Source organism: Malaclemys terrapin, unplaced genomic scaffold (genome assembly GCF_027887155.1).
Source record: "Malaclemys terrapin pileata isolate rMalTer1 unplaced genomic scaffold, rMalTer1.hap1 H_1, whole genome shotgun sequence".
In the NCBI taxonomy this organism is placed as follows: Eukaryota; Metazoa; Chordata; order Testudines; family Emydidae; genus Malaclemys; species Malaclemys terrapin.
Window position 1 is genome coordinate 556,379 of NW_026530195.1, and position 19,500 is coordinate 575,878.

General features: G+C 62.9%; 1 protein-coding gene across 1 annotated transcript; it reads left to right on the plus strand.

Moving 5' to 3' along the window:
• Positions 1-68: 68 nt before the first annotated feature.
• Positions 69-18,177, plus strand: LOC128829635 (linker for activation of T-cells family member 1-like). Its single transcript, XM_054015114.1, has 13 exons — positions 69-123; positions 8,387-8,497; positions 8,900-8,936; positions 9,214-9,266; positions 11,126-11,189; positions 13,481-13,542; positions 13,951-13,977; positions 14,239-14,305; positions 15,774-15,859; positions 16,324-16,377; positions 16,720-16,782; positions 17,212-17,277; positions 17,716-18,177. The coding sequence occupies exons 2-12, from the start codon at positions 8,392-8,394 to the stop codon at positions 17,268-17,270; spliced, it is 678 nt and encodes a 225-aa protein (XP_053871089.1). The 5' UTR covers positions 69-123; positions 8,387-8,391; the 3' UTR covers positions 17,271-17,277; positions 17,716-18,177.
• The last annotated feature ends 1,323 nt before the right edge of the window (positions 18,178-19,500 follow it).

The window sequence follows — 19,500 nt, forward strand, 5'->3', positions numbered from 1 at the left end:
AGCGCTACGACTTCCTGCCGGGAGCTCATTGCCCGCCGCAGCTTCCTGCCAGGGGGAGAGCGCGAGCAGCGCGGCGTGGGTGGCAGCGCCGGAGGAGCCAGCGCCGGACGCGCCACGGCCCAGGTAGGTGCGGGCCCCCCCGCCCGGCTGCAGCCACAGGAAGCCGGACGTGGCGTCTGTCCCCCGGGGCCGGCCAGATGCACGGACGCTCCCCTCCGCCTCCAGCTGCTAGCATCAGCCTGCCATCTGGGTGACCCTATTGTGCGCTGGATTCGGGGCTGGGGCCCTCTCGGGGGCCGGGCGAGGGCCCTGGACTGGGGGGTCTCCAGCCTGTCCTGTGGGTCTGAGCCAGACTCTGCTTGGCCCCCTGTCTGTGAAATCCCCCCGCCTCTCCTGATGGGGAGTTGGAGTGGGGGGCCTCTCAGCTCCCCCAAATCTCCAGTCACTGGCCCAGACCCACGGCGCTATTCCCTGGACCCCGCGCGGCCACTCCCGGAGACGGGGGCTGTGGCCCCCCAGCCGGGGCTTGTGCCTGTGACCCCTGCAGGGACAGAGGTGGGGGCGAGGCTCAGTGGGGGCCTTGGGCGCTGTCCGGAGATGGGGCCTGGACCAGGCATCTCCCCTCTGGGGCCCGCTGGGGTTCGCAGATGAGGTTGCGAAGGGGCCAGTGGTGACCCTGGGGGGCTGCCCAGAGCAGGTGTTGCCGTGGGGCACGGTGGGGTTGGGCACCGGGGGGCAGCGTCTCCAGGGTGTGCCGCGCCCCCCGATACCATCTCGGCTTTTCCTGTTTTGCTGCCTCGAGCGCGAGCTCCATCCGCGGGGCGTTGGCGTGGGCACGGCGCCCCCCTCGGGCCGGGACAGGCAGTGCAAGCATGCGGCCAGGGCCCACGCGGAGCCGGATGGTCACTCAACGGCGCCGTGGGGTTGGGACCCTTCAACCCCAACCCACCGTTAGCCCTGGGCTCCCCTGCTGCTCCCCCACCTATCCGGTGTCACTCAACCCTGACCCACAACCCCCATTAGCCCTGGGCTCCCCCCTGCTCCCCCATCTCTCCACTGCCCGTCAACCCCGACCCACAGCCCCCATTAGCCCTGGGCTCCCCCTTGGCCCCCCCCCACCTCTCCACTGCCCCTCAACCCCGACCCACAGCCCCCATTAGCCCTGGGCTCCCCCACTGCTCCCCCCCCACCTCTCCAGTACCCCTCAACCCGACCCACAGCCCCTGTTAGCCCTGGGCTCCCCCACTGCCCCCCCTTCCAGTGCCCCTCAACCCCGACCCACAGTCCCCTTTAGCCCTGGGCTCCCCCACTGCCCCCCCACCTCTCCACTGCCCCTCAACCCCGACCCACAGCCCCCGTTAGCCCTGGGCTCCCCCACAGCCCCCCCTTCCAGTGCCCCTCAACCCCGACCCACAGCCCCTGTTAGCCCTGGGCTCCCCCTTGGCCCCCCCACCTCTCCACTGCCCCTCAACCCCGACCCACAGCCCCCGTTAGCCCTGGGTTCCCCCCTGCCCCCCCACCTCTCCACTGCCCCTCAACCCCGACCCACAGCGCCCGTTAGCCCCGGGCTCCCCCACTGCTCCCCCCCACCTCTCCAGTGCCCCCATCAGCCCTGGTCTCCCCACCCTACTCCTGCTGGTGCCCCTCAATCCTGACCTTGATGGGGGTCCCCCCCATCTTGTTCTCCAGCTCCCCTACAACCCCCCCTGGTTCCTCTCGAGTGAGTTCCCAAGCGCTGCCGGTTTCCGCCCCTAACCGACCCGGTGGTTTGTGGTCGCCCCTTGGCCACGCTCCAGGGCTCAGGCTGCCCGGCCAGGGCCTGTTTGCAGGAGCGGCACTGGCAGGGCCTGGCCTGGATGGGGGCCTGCCAGGGAGACGCGTCCAGCCCTGTGTGGGGCTGTGCCCCTCTGACACATGGGGACTGGGACAGGCGCAGGATGGGGGTCGTGACTGGGAGCCAGGACTCCGGGTTCTGTCGTGGTTCGGGGGTGGGGGGTCTAGTGGGTAGAGCAGGGGGGGCTAGGGGTCAGGACTCCTGGGTTCTCTCCCCGGCTCTGGGAGGGGAGTGGGGACTGGTGGGTTAGAGCAGGGGGTGCTGGGAGCCAGGACTCCTGGGTTCTCTCCCCAGCTCTGGGAGGGGAGTGGGGGGAGGGCTGGGAACCAGGATTCCTGGGTTCTTTCCCGGGCTCTGGGAGAGGAGTGGGGGCTGGTGGGTTAGAGCAGGGGGGGCTGGGAGCCAGGACTCCTGGGTTCTCTCCCCAGCTCTGGGAGGGGACTGGGGCCTGGCTGGGAGCTGTGTGACTTGGGGCTGGTCCCTGCTCCCAGCAGAGCGTCAGTTTCCTTTCTCACCCTTTGTGTGTTTTGGGCTGCGAGTGCTGTGGGGCTGGGACTGTCTCTTCCTCTGTGTCTGGGCAGCACCTGAACTCATGGGCCTTTGATCTGGGCAGTGGGGGAGGAGCAACTGGGCAGAGCCCAGGGAGTTTGGGTAGGTCCTATTATAATAAGGGACAATCAGAGAGGTGTGACTCTGGCGTGTGTGGGGATGGTGCAGACGGCTGGGGCAGCGGGAGCCTGGCGCACCCCGGGGTCTCTGGCCCAGGGGCCTGGCCTGCGTGTGAGCTGGGCCCCGCTGCGGCTGTTTGCCGGGAGCTTGGTGCAGGCCCCAGCCGAGGCTCCCCGGGGGCGGCAGCTGCAGCGAGAGCTGGGCGCCGCTGGGGTGGAAACCGCAGCTGCAGAGACGGAGCCGAGCGGCGCCTGAGCCAGCAGCCCCGCTCCCTCCACCCACCTGCTGCAGCAGCAGATCCGGCCTCCCCCACCCCGGTGACTCAGCCTCGCCCCCCAGGAACCGGCAGGATCCGGTCCCACCATCAGCCAAGCCTGGGACCCGGCGCGCTGGGCGCTGCACAGACCCCACGAGAGACGGGCTCAGTGATGCCAGGCTCAAGGGTCGAGGGCCTGGTGCAGATATCACAGCCGGGCAGCAGCAGAGCCAGGGATGGAACCCAGGTGTCCTGGCTCCCAGCCCCCCTGCTCCAACCCACCAGGCCCCACTCCCCTCCCAGAGCCGGGGAGAGAACCCCGGAGTCCTGGCTCCCAGCCCCCCTGCTCCAACCCACCAGCCCCCCTCCCCTCCCCTCACAGAGCCGGGGAGAGAACCCAGGAGTCCTGGCTCCCAGCCCCCCTGCTCCAACCCACCAGCCCCCCTCCCCTCCCCTCACAGAGCCGGGGAGAGAACCCAGGAGTCCTGGCTCCCAGTCCCCCCTGCTCCAACCCACCAGCCCCCACTCTCCTCACAGAGACTGGGAGAGAACCCCGGAGTTCTGGCTCCCAGCCCCTGCTCCAACCCACCAGCCCGCACTCCCCTCCCAGAGCCAGGGAGAGAACCCAGAAGTCCTGGCTCCCAGCCCCCACTGCTCTAACCCACCAGCCCCCACTCTCCTCACAGAGATGGGGAGAGAACCCCGGAGTCCTGGCTCCCAGCCCCTGCTCTAACCCACCAGCCCCCCGTCCCCTCCCAGAGCCGGGGAGAGAACCCAGGCATCCTGGCTCCCAGCCCCTGCTCTAACCACCAGCCCCCACTCCCCTCCCAGAGCTGGGGAACGGACCCAGGAGTCCTGGCTCCCAGCCCCCCCTGCTCTAACAACCAGCCCCCACTCTCCTCCCAGAGCCGGGGACAGAACCCAGGAATCTGGAGAGATCCCATGCACTGCTACAGACTAGGGACCGAGTGGCTAGGCAGCAGATCTGCAGAAAAGGACCTGGGGGTCACAGTGGATGAGAAGCTGGATCTGAGTCAACAGTGTGCTCTTGTTGCCAAGAAGGCTAACGGCATTTTGGGCTGTATAAGTAGGGGCATTGCCAGCAGATCGAGGAACGTGATCGTTCCCCTCTATTCGGCACTGGTGAGGCCTCATCTGGAATACTGTGTCCAGTTTTGGGCCCCACACTACAAGAAGGATGTGGAAAAATTGGAAAGAGTCCAGCAGAGGGCAACAAAAATGATTAGGGGTCTGGAGCACATGACTTATGAGGAGAGGCTGAGGGAACTGGGGTTATTTAGTCTGCAGAAGAGAAGAATGAGGGGGGATTTGATAGCAGCCTTCAACTACCTGAAGGGGGGTTCCAAAGAGGATGGCTCTAGACTGTTCTCAGTGGTAGCAGATGACAGAACAAGGAGTAATGGTCTCAAGTTGCAGTGGGGGAGGTTTAGGTTGGATATTAGGAAACACTATTTCACTAGGAGGGTGGTGAAGCACTGGAATGGGTTACCTAGGGAGGTGGTGGAATCTCCATCCTTAGAGGTTTTTAAGGTCAGGCTTGACAAAGCCCTGGCTGGGATGATTTAGTTGGGGTTGGTCCTGCTTTGAGCAGGGGGTTGGACTAGATACCTCCTAAGGTCCCTTCCAACCCTGATCTTCTATGAGTCCTGGCTCCCAGACTCGCCCACCCTGCTCTAACCCACCAAGCTCCACTCCCCTCCCAGAGTCTGGGAGAGAACCCAGAAGTTGGGGTTCCCAGCCCCTCCCCTAAATACTAAACCCCACTGTAACGAACTGGGACTGTTCTTAATGTGGTCTTTAAATGCTTTACTGGCTGGCTGAGAGTCATGGTAAATCGCAGGAAGCCAGGGGTGCAGGGCCTAGTGTCCCCCCACACTCCATGACAACTGGTGGCAGTGGTGGGATCTACTGCACCCCGTGGACGGTGCTGTCTGCAGTAAGTGACTGGGGAGCAGTAAAATGAAGGGGGATTGACGGGGACCAGGCGTGCTGAAGAGTCAGAGAGAGACGGTTTCAGGGGGCGATTCACCCCTGGGAGTGTGTGACCAGCGAGAAGGACTGTTGCAGTAACAGGGTCCTCCGGGGGATCGCAGCGAGCGGTCCCAGGGCAGAGGAGCTGCAGCTCGACCCTGGCAGAGAGGTGGTGACCTGAAGAAGGGCTGGCACACTAGGGGTCCCCCTGGAACGGTGGAAAGCGGAGAGCACAGGCCGGCGAGTGGCCAGCAGGAGGATGTATGCTAAACGCCTTAAGAGCGACCTGGTGGAGCTGTGCAAGCAGAGGCGGCTGCGCATTGGGAGGCTCACCAAAGAACAGCTCATTGCCCGGCTGGAGGAGAGGGATCGCTTGGATGAACCGAGCCCTGTCCCTGAGGCCAGCCGCCCGGCGGATGCAGCGTGGGCCCCGGGGCCTGACATGGCTGGGAGGGGTCAGACTGCTGCCGAGGACATCCCGAGACCCGGCCTACCTATCCCTAGGGGAGGGGTTGGGGGAAGCCCAGCGAATACCGAGGGCACCCCGACCCCGGCGGCCAGCAGGGGATCGTCCCGGCAGAGCTCCCCGTCCCTGGAGCAGAGGCGGCTGGAATATGAATGGAAAATGAGACAAGCTTGAGTTAAGGAAGCAAGAACTGAAGCAGAAGCGAAAAGAATGGAAAAAGCGTCAGCATAAAAAGAAACAACGTCAGCAGGAGCTGGAAGAGAAGGAGAACCAAGGTCAGCATGAGCGGGAACTGGCCAGGCTGAGGAGCAGTGGGGCCCCGGCTGCGGTGAGCGAGGGGGGACCCAAGACTGCAAAGAGCTTTGATAAGTGCTTCCTGGCCCAGCGTAAGGAGGGGGAGGACATGGAGACCTTCCTGACGGCCTTTGAAAATACCTGCGAGCTGCTCCAGGTTGACCCTGCAGACAGGCTCCAGTTTCTCATCCCCTCACTGGACCCCACAGCCAGGGAGGTGTACAGCCGACTGAAAGGGGCGGAGACAGGGGACTACGAACTGTTCAGAAAGGCCCTGCTCCGCGAGTTTGGGCTGAGCCCTGAGATGTACCGGAAAAGGTTCCGCAGTCAGCGTAAAACCCGTGAGGTCACATACCTACAACTAGCCAACCGGGCGCAGGGGTATCCCCGCAAGTGGACAGCTGGGGCCCAAACTATAGAGGACCTGCTTGACCTATTCGTACTGGAGCACGTGTATGAGCAGTGCCCATCCGACCTGAGGCGATGGTTGATGGACCAGAAGCCAGAGAACCCGCAGCATGCAGGCCAGCTCGCCGACGAGTTTGTGAACAGTCGGGCAGGGGATGACAGGGAGGAGTCCCAAAGGAACAGGCCCGCCACAACGCAGAGAGAGAGTGACCCTGGGACCTCCCAGCGGGGAAACATGGCGAACCCTCTCCCAAGGGGAACACCCAGTGTCAGGACCAACCGACCGGCTCGAGGGGACCCACAGGACATGGGCTGTTATCACTGTGGCCAGAGAGGCCACGTTCGGGCCCAGTGCCCCAAGCTCAAGGACAGACTGAGCAGACCGAACCCACAGAGGATCAACTTGGTAGAGACCCAGCCGGACAAGGTAAAAACAGCCCAGGCAAGCAGGGCTGACAGCTTCCCAACGGCTCAGGCGGGAGGGGTGCCCCCGGCCAGCTCCTCTGGGGGGCCGGATGCTCCGGACTCAAGGTTCTCCGTTTACAGGGTGGGCGCGGGGCTGTCCCTGCGGAGAGAGTACCTTGTTCCCCTGGAGGTGGATGGGAGGAAGGTCAATGGATACTGGGATACGGGCGCAGAGGTGACACTGGCCCGGCCCGAGGTGGTAGCTGCAGATCAGGTGATACCCAACACCTACCTGACCCTGACGGGGGTGGGCGGGACTCCATTCAAGGTGCCCGTGGCGAGGGTACACCTGAAGTGGGGGGCCAAGGAGGGCCCCAAGGAAGTGGGGGTGCACCACCATTTGCCCACTGAGGTGTTAATGGGGGGGGGGACCTTGAGGACTGGCCAAGCAACCCCCAGGGTGCCCTGCTCGTAACCTGTAGCCAGAGCTGGCGAGGGGCACTGCACCCTGACAACGGTGGGGAGGGAACACCCAGGGACACGGATCAGGGAGGCTGCGGCTTCAGACCTAGCTGGCAAAAGAGAGCAGGTGGTCATCCCTGTCCCAGCTGCTAAGTTCCAGGCCAAATTGCAAAAAAATTTCTCTTTGTGAAAAATAAGGGACCTGGCCGACCTCAGTGCGGTACAGACCATGGGACGAGGTGGCCAGAAAAGGTTCCTGTGGGAGAAGGGGTTCCTGTACCAAGAATGGGCTCCCCCAGGGGAAATGGAGTCAGGGGGGATCAGGAGGCAGCTGGTGGTACCCCAGAAGTATCGCCGCCAGCTGCTGTGCCGGGCCCATGACATTCCCCTCTCAGGGCACCAGGGAACCTGGCGTACCCAGCAGAGGCTGCTACGGAGCTTTTACTGGCCTGGGGTCTTTGTTACTGTCCGACAGTACTGCGGATCCTGGACCCCTGTCAGAGGGGGAGGAAGGCCTGGGACAAGGGGAAATGGCTTTAGGACCCTTGCCCAGCATAGAGGAGCCTTTCCAGAGGGCGGCCAGGGTAAAAAGGGGGGCTCTGAACCAAGAGAGCCCGAATCACCGACCTCCAGACTGGAGCGCTGGGAGAAGACCACAGCCCAGTTGGAACCCCAGAGGTATGGGGGTGGGAAAAGGGCACAGGCCGCATAAACCTTCCCACATGCGAACTACCAGTGCCATCGAGCACCCCTGACCTAAGTGGGGGGCGTGAAACTGAAGGGGCCTGGTGTAATTCTCACCCAGGAATGGGAGGGATGCTGGGGCATCCACAGGAATGGGGGTAGGTTCGAACTTCCCCAGGTCACTGGCTGAAGTGACCCCGCTCAGTTCAGTCTTGAAGGGGGGAGAGATGTGATGAACTGGGTCTGTTCTTAATGTGGTCTTTGAATCCTGAGTGGGGAGTGTTGGCTGGGAAGGCAGGGGAGTGTGGCTAGGATGGTCTGCATTGGAGGATGGGATACTGACCGAGGGAGAATACCTGAGCATGTAACATGAGAACCCAGGAAGGGGTTAGAGGCCAGGTGACACCTTTGCACGGGAAACTGAACAAAGGCTGGGAGAGGAGCCAGGAGTGGCTGGGTGAGAGATGCTGGAGGGAGTTGGAGTTGTCAGGAGCTGGCTGGTGTAATGGAGGGGAGCCCAGGCAGGGCTCTGACCTCCCAAGGGGGCTGTGGGGCCCTGCGACCCCAAAATGGACCTAACTGAGGGGGGTCCTGTTGTGTGTACCTGCAAGACCTGTCTTGGACTGTGTTCCTGTCATCTAAATAAACCTTCTGCTTTACTGGCTGGCTGAGAGTCATGGTGAATCGCAGGAAGCCGGGGGTGCAGGGCCTTGTGTCCCCCCACACTCCGTGACACCCACTCCCTGAGCTGGGAAGAGAACCCAGGAGTCCTGGCTCCCCTCCCCCACACCCCCAGGTGCAATGGAGGCCGTCTCTCTGGCCGGGGGTCCCCCTAACTCCCTCTCTCCCCCCCCCCAGGTGCGATGGAGGCCGTCTCTCTGGCCAGGGTCCCCCTAACTCTCTCCCCCCCCCCCAGGTGCAATGGAGGCCATCTCTCTGGCCGGGGTGCTCTGGGCCTTCGTGCTGGTTCTCCCGGCGGTGCTGGCCACGGCTCTCTGCATCGGCTGCCGGGACACGGGGTCTCCTGGTAAGTCCAGTGCCCCCCCCTCCCCGCCCCCATACAACGTGGCCCGGGCCTGGGGGGCTGCACATGGGCTGCCCCAGCTCCAGCCATGGGGGCAGCGTGACATTCACCTGCCCCCCATGCCTTTCTGCCCCCCCAGGTACCCCCTTACCCCCACCCCTGCTCCCCCCCAGAACCCCCCCACAAACACCCTGCTCCCCCCAGGGAAACCCCCACACGTTCCTCCCCCCTGAGCCCCCCCAACATACACCCTGCTCCCCTCCAGACCCCACACCAGCCCCCTCCCCCGTGCTGGGCTACCATGGGGGGTCCTGTCCCCTCAATCTCTCCCATCCCCCGCAGGAGCAGAGTGGGACGGCCCCCCCCGCCCCCCACCCCTAACGCTGCGCCCTGCTCTCTCGCCAGCCCACGGAGCCCAGGCAGTCGGGGACTACGAGTACAAGTGAGTCCGTCTGTCCCCATGTCTGTCTGTCTGTCTGTCTGTCGCACAACGAGGGAGCTGCCCGGCAGGGGCTTGGGGTCCCTGGGGGAGGGGCGAAGGGCGGGGCAGTGGGGTGGGGTGTTAAGGGCTGGGATTGGCCAGGGGGCAGGGGGGTCTGGGCATAGGGGGGCTCCCTTGGGGTGAGTTTGGGGGGGCAGGGGGGCTCCCTGGGGGTATCTGGCAGGTGCTGAGGGGGGACCTTGCCTGGCTCTAATGGCATCTCCTCTGCCCCCCACAGACCCCCACCTTGTGTCCCCCCCAACAGCTTCATGGTGCTGACCAGAGCCAACTGTGAGTACCCCCCATGCACCCCCCCTGTACCCCTGTGACCCCTCGTATCCCCTGCACCCCACCCCATACCCCTGTGACCCCTCGTATCCCCTGCACCCCACCCCGTACCCCTGTAACCCCTTGTATTCCCTGCACCCCACCCTGTATCCCTGTAACCCCTTGTATCCCCCGCACCCCATCCTGTACCCCTGTAACCCCTTGTATCCCCCGCACCCCACCCTGTACCCCTGTAACCCCTTGTATCCCCTGCACCCCACCCTGTACCCCTGTAACCCCTTGTATCCCCTGCACCCCATCCCCTATTCCCCACCCCCACCCTGTACCCCTGTGACCCCTCGTATCCCCTGCAACCTGTAATGATGCGGTTCTGGCAGGACCCAACTGAGGTGCCAACTCAGGACAAATTGCTCAAACAGGGCAGTTACAGCCCAAGGCTGGGGTTTTTCCACCTCTAAGGCAAACCAAACCAGCCAGACTAGGAGGACTTCGGTCTCACCCCACTGGCTAACCACAAGTCACACAAGCAATCTCCTTAGACACTCCAGTTTCCCAGTATTACCACCAGTGCCACTCGTTATGGGGACGAATGGTTATGAAAACCAATACCCCAGTAAAAGAAAAAGGTTCTCCTGATCCCAAAGGACCAAGCCCCAGACCCAGGTCAATATACAAATCAGATCTTACCCACAAATCACGCTGTTGCCAATCCTTTAGAATCTAAAATCTAAAGCTTTATTCGTAAAAGGAAAAAGATAGAGATGAGAGTTAGAATTGGTTAAATGGAATCAATTACATACAGTAATGGCACAGTTCTTGGTTCAGGCTTGCAGCAGCGATGGAATAAACTGCAGGTTCAAATCAAGTCTCTGGAATACATCCCCAGCTGGGATGGGTCCTCAGTCCTTTGTTCAGAGCTTCAGTTTGTAGCAAAGTCCCTCCAGAGGTATGAAGCAGGATTGAAGACAAGATGGAGATGAGGCATCAGCCTTATATAGTCTTTTCCAGGTGTAAGAACACCTCTTTGTTCTTACTGTGGAAAATTACAGCAAAATGGAGTCTGGAGTCACATGGGCCAGTCCCTGCATACTTTGCTGAGTTACAAGGCGTATCTGCCTTCTCTCAATGGGTCCATTGTATAGCTGATGGTCCTTAATGGGCCATCAAGCAGGCTAGACAGAGCTAACACCAGTTTGTCTGGGATGTCACCCAGCAGCATAGCATAAGTGTGAAATACAGACAGTATAGAGCCAATATTCGTAACTTCAACTACAAAACTGATACACACATATAGACAGCATAATCATAACCAGCAAACCATAACCTTGTCTTAGACACCCCATTTGACCCCCTTTATACAAGATTTGGTGCCACTACAGGACCTTGGTGGCACCTTAAAGACTAACAGATTTATTTGGGCATAAGCTTTCGTGAGTAAAAACCTCACTTCTTCGGATGCATAGAGTGCATCCACTCTATGCATCCGAAGAAGTGAGGTTTTTACTCATGAAAGCTTATGCCCAAATAAATCTGTTAGTCTTTAAGGTGCCACCAGACTCCTTGTTGTTTTTGTAGATACAGACTAACACGGCTACCCCCTGATACAGGACCTTGGTTGCAACCATGTTCTATATGGTCCCAGATTATGTCAATAATGTCACACACCCCGTCCACTATTCCCTACCCCCACCCTGTTCCCCTGTGACCCCTCGTCTCCCCTGCACCCATCCCCTATTCCCCACCCCCACCCTGTACTCCCTGCTCCCCCATCCCCGGCCATGTGCCCCACTGCACCTCCACACCTTGAACCCCCATCTTCCCACCCCCTGCCCCCCAGTCACGCCATTGTCCTGTCTCCCCAGATCCCTCCAGGAACCAGATCAAACAGCAACCAGTGCCACCCGCTGAGCAGTTCCTGTCCATCCCGTGAGTACCCCAGCGACCCCCCCTCCCTGCCCTGCCCCCCACTCCCGGGACACCCCCATTCTGAGCAGTTCCTGTCCACCCCATGAGTACCCCAGCGACCCCCATCCCTGCCCTGCCCCCCACCCTGAGCAGTTCCTGTCCATCCCGTGAGTACCCCAGCAACCCCCCTCCCTGCCCTGCCCCCCACTCCTGGGACACCCCCATCCTGAGCAGTTCCTGTCCATCCCGTGAGTACCCCGGCGACCCCCCTCCCTGCCCTGCCCCCCACCCTGAGCAGTTCCTGTCCATCCCGTGAGTACCCCAGCGACCCCCCCTCCCTGCCCTGCCCCCCACTCCTGGGACACCCCCATCCTGAGCAGTTCCTGTCCATCCCGTGAGTACCCCGGCGACCCCCCTCCCTGTCCTGCCCCCCACCCTGAGCAGTTCCTGTCCATCCCGTGAGTTCCCCAGCGACCCCCCCTCCCTGCCCTGCCCCCCACTCCTGGGACACCCCCATCCTGAGCAGTTCCTGTCCATCCCGTGAGTACCCCGGCGACCCCCCCTCCCTGCCCTGCCCCCCACTCCTGGGACACCCCCATCCTGAGCAGTTCCTGTCCATCCTGTGAGTACCCCGGCGACCCCCCCTCCCTGCCCTGCCCCCCACTCCCGGGACACCCCCATCCTGAGCAGTTCCTGTCCATCCCGTGAGTACCCCAGCGACCCCCCCTCCCTGCCCTGCCCCCCACTCCCGGGACACCCCCATTCTGAGCAATTCCTGTCCATCCTGTGAGTACCCCAGTGACCCCCCTCCCTGCCCTGCCCCCCACTCCCGGGACACCCCCATCCTGAGCAGTTCCTGTCCATCCCATGAGTACCCCAGCGACCCCCATCCCTGCCCTGCCCCCCACCCTGAGCAGTTCCTGTCCATCCCGTGAGTACCCCAGCGACCCCCCCCCCCTCCCTGCCCTGCCCCCCACTCCCGGGACACCCCCATCCTGAGCAGTTCCTGTCCACCCCATGAGTACCCCAGCAACCCCCCTCCCTGCCCTGCCCCCCATCCTGAGCAGTTCCTGTCCATCCCATGAGTACCCCGGCGACTCCCCTCCCTGCCCTGCCCCCCACCCTGAGCAGTTCCTGTCCATCCCATGAGTACCCCGGCGACTCCCCTCCCTGCCCTGCCCCCCATCCTGAGCAGTTCCTGTCCATCCCATGAGTACCCCGGCGACCCCCCCTCCCTGCCCTGCCCCCCACCCTGAGCAGTTCCTGTCCATCCCATGAGTACCCCAGCAACCCCCCCCTTCCTGCCCTGCTCCCCACCCCCAGGATACCCCCACTCTGAGCAGTTCCTGTACATTGCTGACTTCCACCCCATGGGGCTTTCCCTCAATCCCTGCCCAGAACCCGTGGCTCCCCCAGTGCCCCATGAGTCCACCCCACAGGCCTTGGCCGCCCCAGGTCCAGTTTTTTGGGCTGGTGGGTGCCGGCCGGGCCCCACAGACACTGCTGGGGGGTGGGGGGGCGCTGCAGTCACCTTGCTGTGGTGTGTCAGCAGGGATAAGTCAGGGTGTGTGTTGGTGCAAGCGTGTCAGGGCGTGTGCTGGTGTCACAGAGCCACAGGGTCGGGACTACAGACCCCAGGGGTCCCACTCTTCCTCCAGGGTGAGCCCCACGAGTCCCCCTGAGTCGGAGCCTGAGGGAGACGTGTCACCGCCAGCGCCAGCTCCTGCGGGGCCAGGCAGCGGCTGCAGACCCAGCCGGGTCCCTGTGGGACTGGCCGGGCACAGCCCTCGGGTAGCCCAGAGAGAAGCAGGTTAAAGCCCAGCCCGGCCCGGCCCGCTGCAGAGACCCCCTGGCTCCTGCTCTGAGCCCTGTCCGCTCCCTGGCTCCCCCCCAGCCAACACTTACCAGCCCCGCCTGGCTCCTCTGTCCTCCCCGGCGGGGCACACCTGGCTGCCTGCCTGCGGGTGGGGGGGCGCCAGGCAGTCGTTAGCAAACGTCCCGGTGATTGGATTTGCCATTGACTTCACACACGCTCCATGGACCTGGCCCAAACCCTCACACCTGCATCGCTGGGCCTCTGCAGAGAGCACAGGGCCCTTCCCACCCGCCAGTGAACAATGCAGCATCCAGGGAAACTGAGGCACCCACCGTATTCACTCAAAATCTTACAGAAAATTCCTCTCCGGGGGTATGGTGGGCGTGTGCTCCGGATGGGGCAGGACATGTCGGGGATGGCAGGGGTGTCCGTGTGCTGGCTGGGGGGGGCTCAGGCCTGGCCTGCCCCTCCTAATCCAGCCCCCCATCCATTTCAGGCGATCCCCACAAGCGCCCCAGAGCCGCCAAGTCTCCTTCACCAGGACAGAGACCGACAACGGTGAGTGGGGGGGGGGGGGTGAGAGAAATGGGGATGTGCAGACAGAAACACGGGGAGACAGACAGGGGGATGGATAGACGGCTGGGGGGGACGGATGAGATAGTCGTGATGGACAGACAGACGGGGGATGGGCAAATGGGGGATGGGCGGACGGTTTGGGGGATGGGCGGACGGCTGGGGGGACGGGCAGATGGCTGGGGGGACGGGCAGATGGGATAGCAGTGATGGACAGACAGACGGCTGGGGGGACGGGGACGGGAGATGGACGGCCGGGATATCAGTGATGGACAGACAGATGGACGGGGAGGATGGAGGAGGCGGGAGTGACAGGCAGAGATATGGGGAGGGGGAGGAGGGGTCATTGGTCTTTGGGGGTGACTGACACCTTTCTCTCCCCTCCCCCTCTAGACAGCGTCCCCAGCTATGAGAATGAGGGTGAGTCTGGACCACCCCCCTCCCCGGGAAGCGTGGGGGGGGGCAGGGGCCAGTGTCAGAACCACTGCCAGGTTGGGGGGCAGGACGATGCAGGTGATGGGAGGGGGTGGGGTGGGCAGAGGGTGGGGCAGGAGTCGGGAGGGGGGGTGGGGGGGTGGGCAGAGGGTGGGGGGCAGGCAGGAGGGGAAGGGGCAGGGAGAGAAGGGGTCAGAGCAGCCGGTGCCCCCCTATGCTAACCCACCCCCCGTGTCTCAATTGCAGAGCGACCCCGTGGGGACGACGACGACGACAACGACTATAACAACGAGATCTACACCCCCGGCTACGTGTACGGGCTGCAGGGGAGGAGCTGTTGGGGGAAGATGGGCAGGGAGATGAGAGGGGGGAGACGGACTCGGGGCGGGAGATGGGCCGGGGAGGCCTGGGGGGACAGCCCATGGGGTGGCAGGACTGGGCGTGACACTGGAGCCAAGCCTGGGGGTCAAAGATCATGGATGGGAATTGTGACAGATTGCCCCCCCTACCGGGGGACCACCTGATGTTCTGGGGTCCCACTGAGCCCCCCCGGTTCCACCCGCCTGGGCTCCCTCACCCTGCCCTGCTGAGCCAGGCCCTCAAGCCACCTCCAGCACACACAGGTAGGGCCAGACACAGACACAGACATGGAGATTGCCCAGCACTCAAGTGCAAACCCCCTGTGGAGAGTGAACCCCAAATTGTATCATCTGGCACTGCCCAGAGACCCGCAGAGCGCAAGCTCCTGAAATCCACCCCCTCCTCAATGTGGGGGAAGATCTGCACAGCTTTCGGCCCCCGGCTATGAATCCCACACACGGGTTTAGAGAAAACAAAAACAAGTTTATTCACCACAAAGGATAGATGTGAAGTGATGATGAGGGACAGCAAACAGATCAAGGCAGATTACCGTAGTAAAACCGCAACCTGAGCCTAACACACGAGATAGGTGGGATATAAATGAGTAAATTCTCACCCTGAGTGATAACCAGCCGGGCAGACTCTTCAGGCACAAGCTGCCTTGGCTTTCCCAGGTTTTCATTCACAGGCTAAAGCTCCTTCTAGCCTGGGCCCATCACTTCCCCCAGTTCAGTCCTTGCCCCTCAGGCGTTTCCAGGTGTGTTGTTGCGGGGGGAGTGAGGTCCCCCCAGGATGTCATTTCCCCCTTTTCTATCTTCTCCCCACTTGCTGGAAAGCTCTTTTTCTGTGGCCTGGCTCAGACAGTCCCCATTGTGTGGTGCTCTCTCTGAGAGGTTTTTAAGGCCCGGCTTGACAAAGCCCTGGCTGGGATGATTCAGTTGGGAATTGGTCCTGCTTTGAGCAGGGGGTTGGACTAGATACCTCCTGAGGGCCCTTCCAACCCTGATATTCTATGATTCTATGATTCTATTGTACGCAGTTCCTGGGGTGATCCTTGTGCTTGTGCATTTCCTCAACAAGCCATTAACGTTGTTGTACCTGGAAGGCTGCTTGTGGGTGTTCTCAACCTCACAACATGTTTCAGTAACACTTACACAGCCAAACTTCATAACTTCACATACGACGATAGCACCTACAATCTAACGAAATATTAATATCTAGCAGATCAGGACTTTTAGAATGACACCTCACAAGGCAGACTTTGTACAAACATACCCTAGTGACATGACAGTGGTGAATATGGGGGTGTCAGGGTGTCACAGGGGTCATTGCTATGGGGGGGGTTGGGGCAGGGTCAGAGGCAGGAGTGTGGTGCATGCTCTGGTTGGTCAGTCTCACCCTTCCCATTCCACCCCCTGCAGTGAGGTGCTTCCCGACAGCGTCACCGAGACGTCCCCCACGGAGCTGGTCACCTCGGGGCCAGAGCTCAGGGACAGCGCGTCCTCAGGTGAGTCGGGGCCACCGCCCAGCCCACCCATCTCCCACAGGGCCGGAGCAGAGGGCCACTCTGAGTACCTGTCCCCCAGCATTGGCGTGGGCCCATACTGTCCCGGGACCGTTTCTGAGTGGATCTAGTGTCAGGCAGTTCCACTGTCCCCTGCAATCAGCATTAACCTCTCTCTGCCCCCTGGCATTGCGCTGGGGGGGGGAACAGCCAACTGACCCCTTCTTGCCCTGGTCACTATCTCATCCCTCGCGCCCCATTTGGGTGTGTCCCCGGCCCCCAGTCACCCAGCTGTATTGGGATCCAGGTGTAATCTGTAGGGAGAGGGGTGACCCGAACATCTCTGGGTGGGTCCCAGATTGGAGCCTGGGGGGTGGGGCCTGGGGAGTTCCCAGGTCCCTGCTGTGGGGAGAAGTTGGAGGGCAGGCCCTCCCCGCTCACTGACCCCTTCTCTCGCTCTCTGGCAGTGGGAATGGGGGATGAGTACGAGAACATGCCGGAGGCCCAGAGGGAGTCGCTGGGTGAGTGCGGGACCCCCAGCCCCATCTGTCTGTCCGTGCCTGGCCCAGCTCATGGAGGGGGGATCCTGGAACTGGGGCTGACGGGGGAAAGAGAGCGATTCTCGGGCAGGGACCATGGGGAGGAGCAGCAGGGGAGGGGTTGGGGGAGGAGATGAGACTGAACCCCCCCCCCACGGGATCCCCAGGGGCCGGGTCGAGATCCCAGTGCATAGGTGGGGGGGTAGTGGGGACTGAACCCCCCAGGGGCCAGTGCACGGGGATCCCCTGGAGCAGTTCCTCCATCCCCAGTCGGGGGTCCCCCTGCACCCCCCGTGGCTCACTGCCCCCGATCGCTCCCCACAGCTGACAGCCTGGAGTACGTCAACATGCCAGAGCCTGTATCCGGCCTCCCTGACGCCCACTACGGTGAGTGTGTTTGGGGGGGTGTCTGCCCCTCCCCCGCTATTGTGAGTGGGGGGGTCCCCAAGCCTGGGGGACCTGTCCTCCCAGGAACCCACCTCGCTGGGGACCCAGGAACCTCCTTACAAGCCAGGTGTATGAGTAGCACCCAAGGGGGCTGGGCTGTGGGGAGGCCTTGTGTGTGGGGCTGGGGAGGGCGGTTCTGAGGATCCCTGAGGGTGGGGCCTGGGAGGATTGTGAGGAGCCTGGGGGGGGGTTCTGGGGAGCATGGGGGGAGGGGGCCGGAGCAGTTCTGGGACAGTCCCGTGGGGAGGGGCTGGGGGGGCGGTTCTGGGAAAGCCCTGGGGGGCCGAAGGGGTTCTGGGGAGCCCCAAGGGTTGGGTTTGGGGGGGTTTCTGGGAAGCCCCGTCTCACCCCCTCCGGCTCCCGTCACAGGCGCCAGCGACCGGGAGAGCGAGGACGACGGGCCCGACTACGAGAACCTGCACCGCTGAGCGCGAGGTACGATGCCCCTGGCCGCCCCCCCACGCCTTCCCTGCCCCAGCCCCCCCCATGCCTACCCCGCCCCAGCCCCCCCCATGCCTACCCCGCCCCTCCACCCTGTGCCCTGCCCTGGCCCCCCCACACCTTCCTTGCCCCACCTCCGCCCTGTGCCCTGCACCCCAAACCCTGACCCCTCCCCACCCTCACCAGCACTCCCAGGGCCACCTGCTCAGGCTGCACCACGTGGGAGCCTCCACAAAGGACTCTGGGAGGGGAAGGGCCTCCCCACTTACCGCCCCCATGGCTGTGGTAGCAGCCGTCCCGTGCAGGAGGGGCTGGGTCCCCATCTGTCTCTCCACCCTGGGTCCCCGTTACCCTGGACTGCCTGGTTCCCCCCAGCGCAGGGGCCCAGGTCGGACCCGTTCCCCCCCATGACCCCCCGGCTCTCTGTTGCAGGCAGACCCCCAGCTCTGGAGAGCGACCCCCCCCGCCCCCCGCGGGGAACCCGCCTTCGAGGAGCGAACCAACAGCTGGATGAGCCCCGAGGAACCTTGCCACAGGGGGCCTGAGAAACTCCCCTGCTGGCCCCCCCTGCACCCCACATCCTGAGAAACCACCTGTGAAAGCCCCACGTGAGGGCTCCTTCTGCCACCTGAGATCCCCCCCCCGGGCTCCCCGCCCCCCAGCCACCATCGTTAATTTATTGCCCTTCCCCCACTCAATGCTGGTTCTGCACCTTTTCTGACATAGCCTGAGAATTTCCCAGCATCCTTTGAGGTCTCCCCCCCCATGTCCCCCACCCCTGGGGGGCAGCCTGGGCCCCCAGATACCACGGGGGGCGCGGTCATGGGCCGCACTGGGAGCCCCCCACCCTCTGCTGTGCTGAGCGACCCTAGCGCGTCCGGTCGCTGAATAAAGCCGTAGGTGCCGCCTGCGTCCATCTGTCACAGGGCCTGTCTTTATTCTCCCACCGAGGGGCTGGACTGGCCCTGCCCGCCCCGCTGTCCCAGCTCGAAGCCGCCTGGCCATGGGGGGCACCGGCTGCCCTGGCGTCTGAGCGGGGAGGGGGGTCAGGCCCTGGCCCCACGGGGCGGAACCGGCTGAGAGCCCTGGGAGGGGACCCACATTGCCGGGTTACACAGCGTGGGGGGCAGGGGCGTCACTGCAGGGGGCCTGCTGGGCCCAGCCGAGAGCCTGGGGCCAGGACCCCCGCCGGCTCTCGCCAGGGTGGGCAGCGGGACATGGGCAGTTCTGCACACCCAGGCGAGCGCCCCCCATCCCCGCCAGGGGCTGTTTTCTCTGTGTGCCCAGCAGCGGGGGCAACTGGGATCTTTGCTGCGCTGCCCCATCCCTCCTGGAGCCACCCTGCCCCACCGTGCGGGAGCTGCACTGTCCCCATAAGGTACGGTGAACGGGTCCCCACGCCAGTGTCACAGAGTCCCCGGGCGATGCTCTGGAACTGCTCCCCACAAAGCCAGTCAGGACTCTGGTGAAGTCTCCTCTCTGGGAGCAGACTGTCTTCAGGGCAAGGAGCTCACACGGCTTCACCTCCTGGGTCTGACCCCGGAGCATTCAGCATCTGCCCCTCCGTGCGCTTCCCACAGCGAGTCTGTCCAGGCGGGGTCCTGAGGGAGCCAGAGAGTCCTGCATCCCCACTTCGCAGTCAGACGTGACTCTCAGCCAGCTGGTAACACAGAGGTTTATTAGACGACAGGAATACGGTCTAAACCAGAGCTTGTTGGTACAGTGGCGAACGGGACCCCTCGGCCGGGTCCATGATGGGGTCTGCACTTCACCTTACGTCCCCAGCCAGCTCCAACTCTGAAACCCCCTCCAGCCCCTCCTCCTCTGGGCTTTGACTCTTTCCTGGGCCAGGAGGTCACCTGATCTCTTTGTTCTCCAACACCTTCAATTGGCACCTTTGCAGGGGAGGGGCCCAGTCCATCAGGAGACAGGGTGTCGGCCATTCTCTGTGCAGACAGGATCACAGGGGCCCACTTGGGCTCTGCAACAATCACTCCTCCTGATCCCCCCACCTAGAGCAGGGGTAGGCAACCTATGGCACGTGTGCCGAAGGTGGCACGTGAGCTGATTTTCAGTGGCACTCACACTGCCTGGGTCCTGGCCACTGGTCCGGGGGGCTCTGCATTTTAATTTAATTTTAAATGAAGCTTCTTCAACATTTAAAAACCCTTATTTACTTTACATACAACAATAGTTTAGTTCTATACTATAGACGTA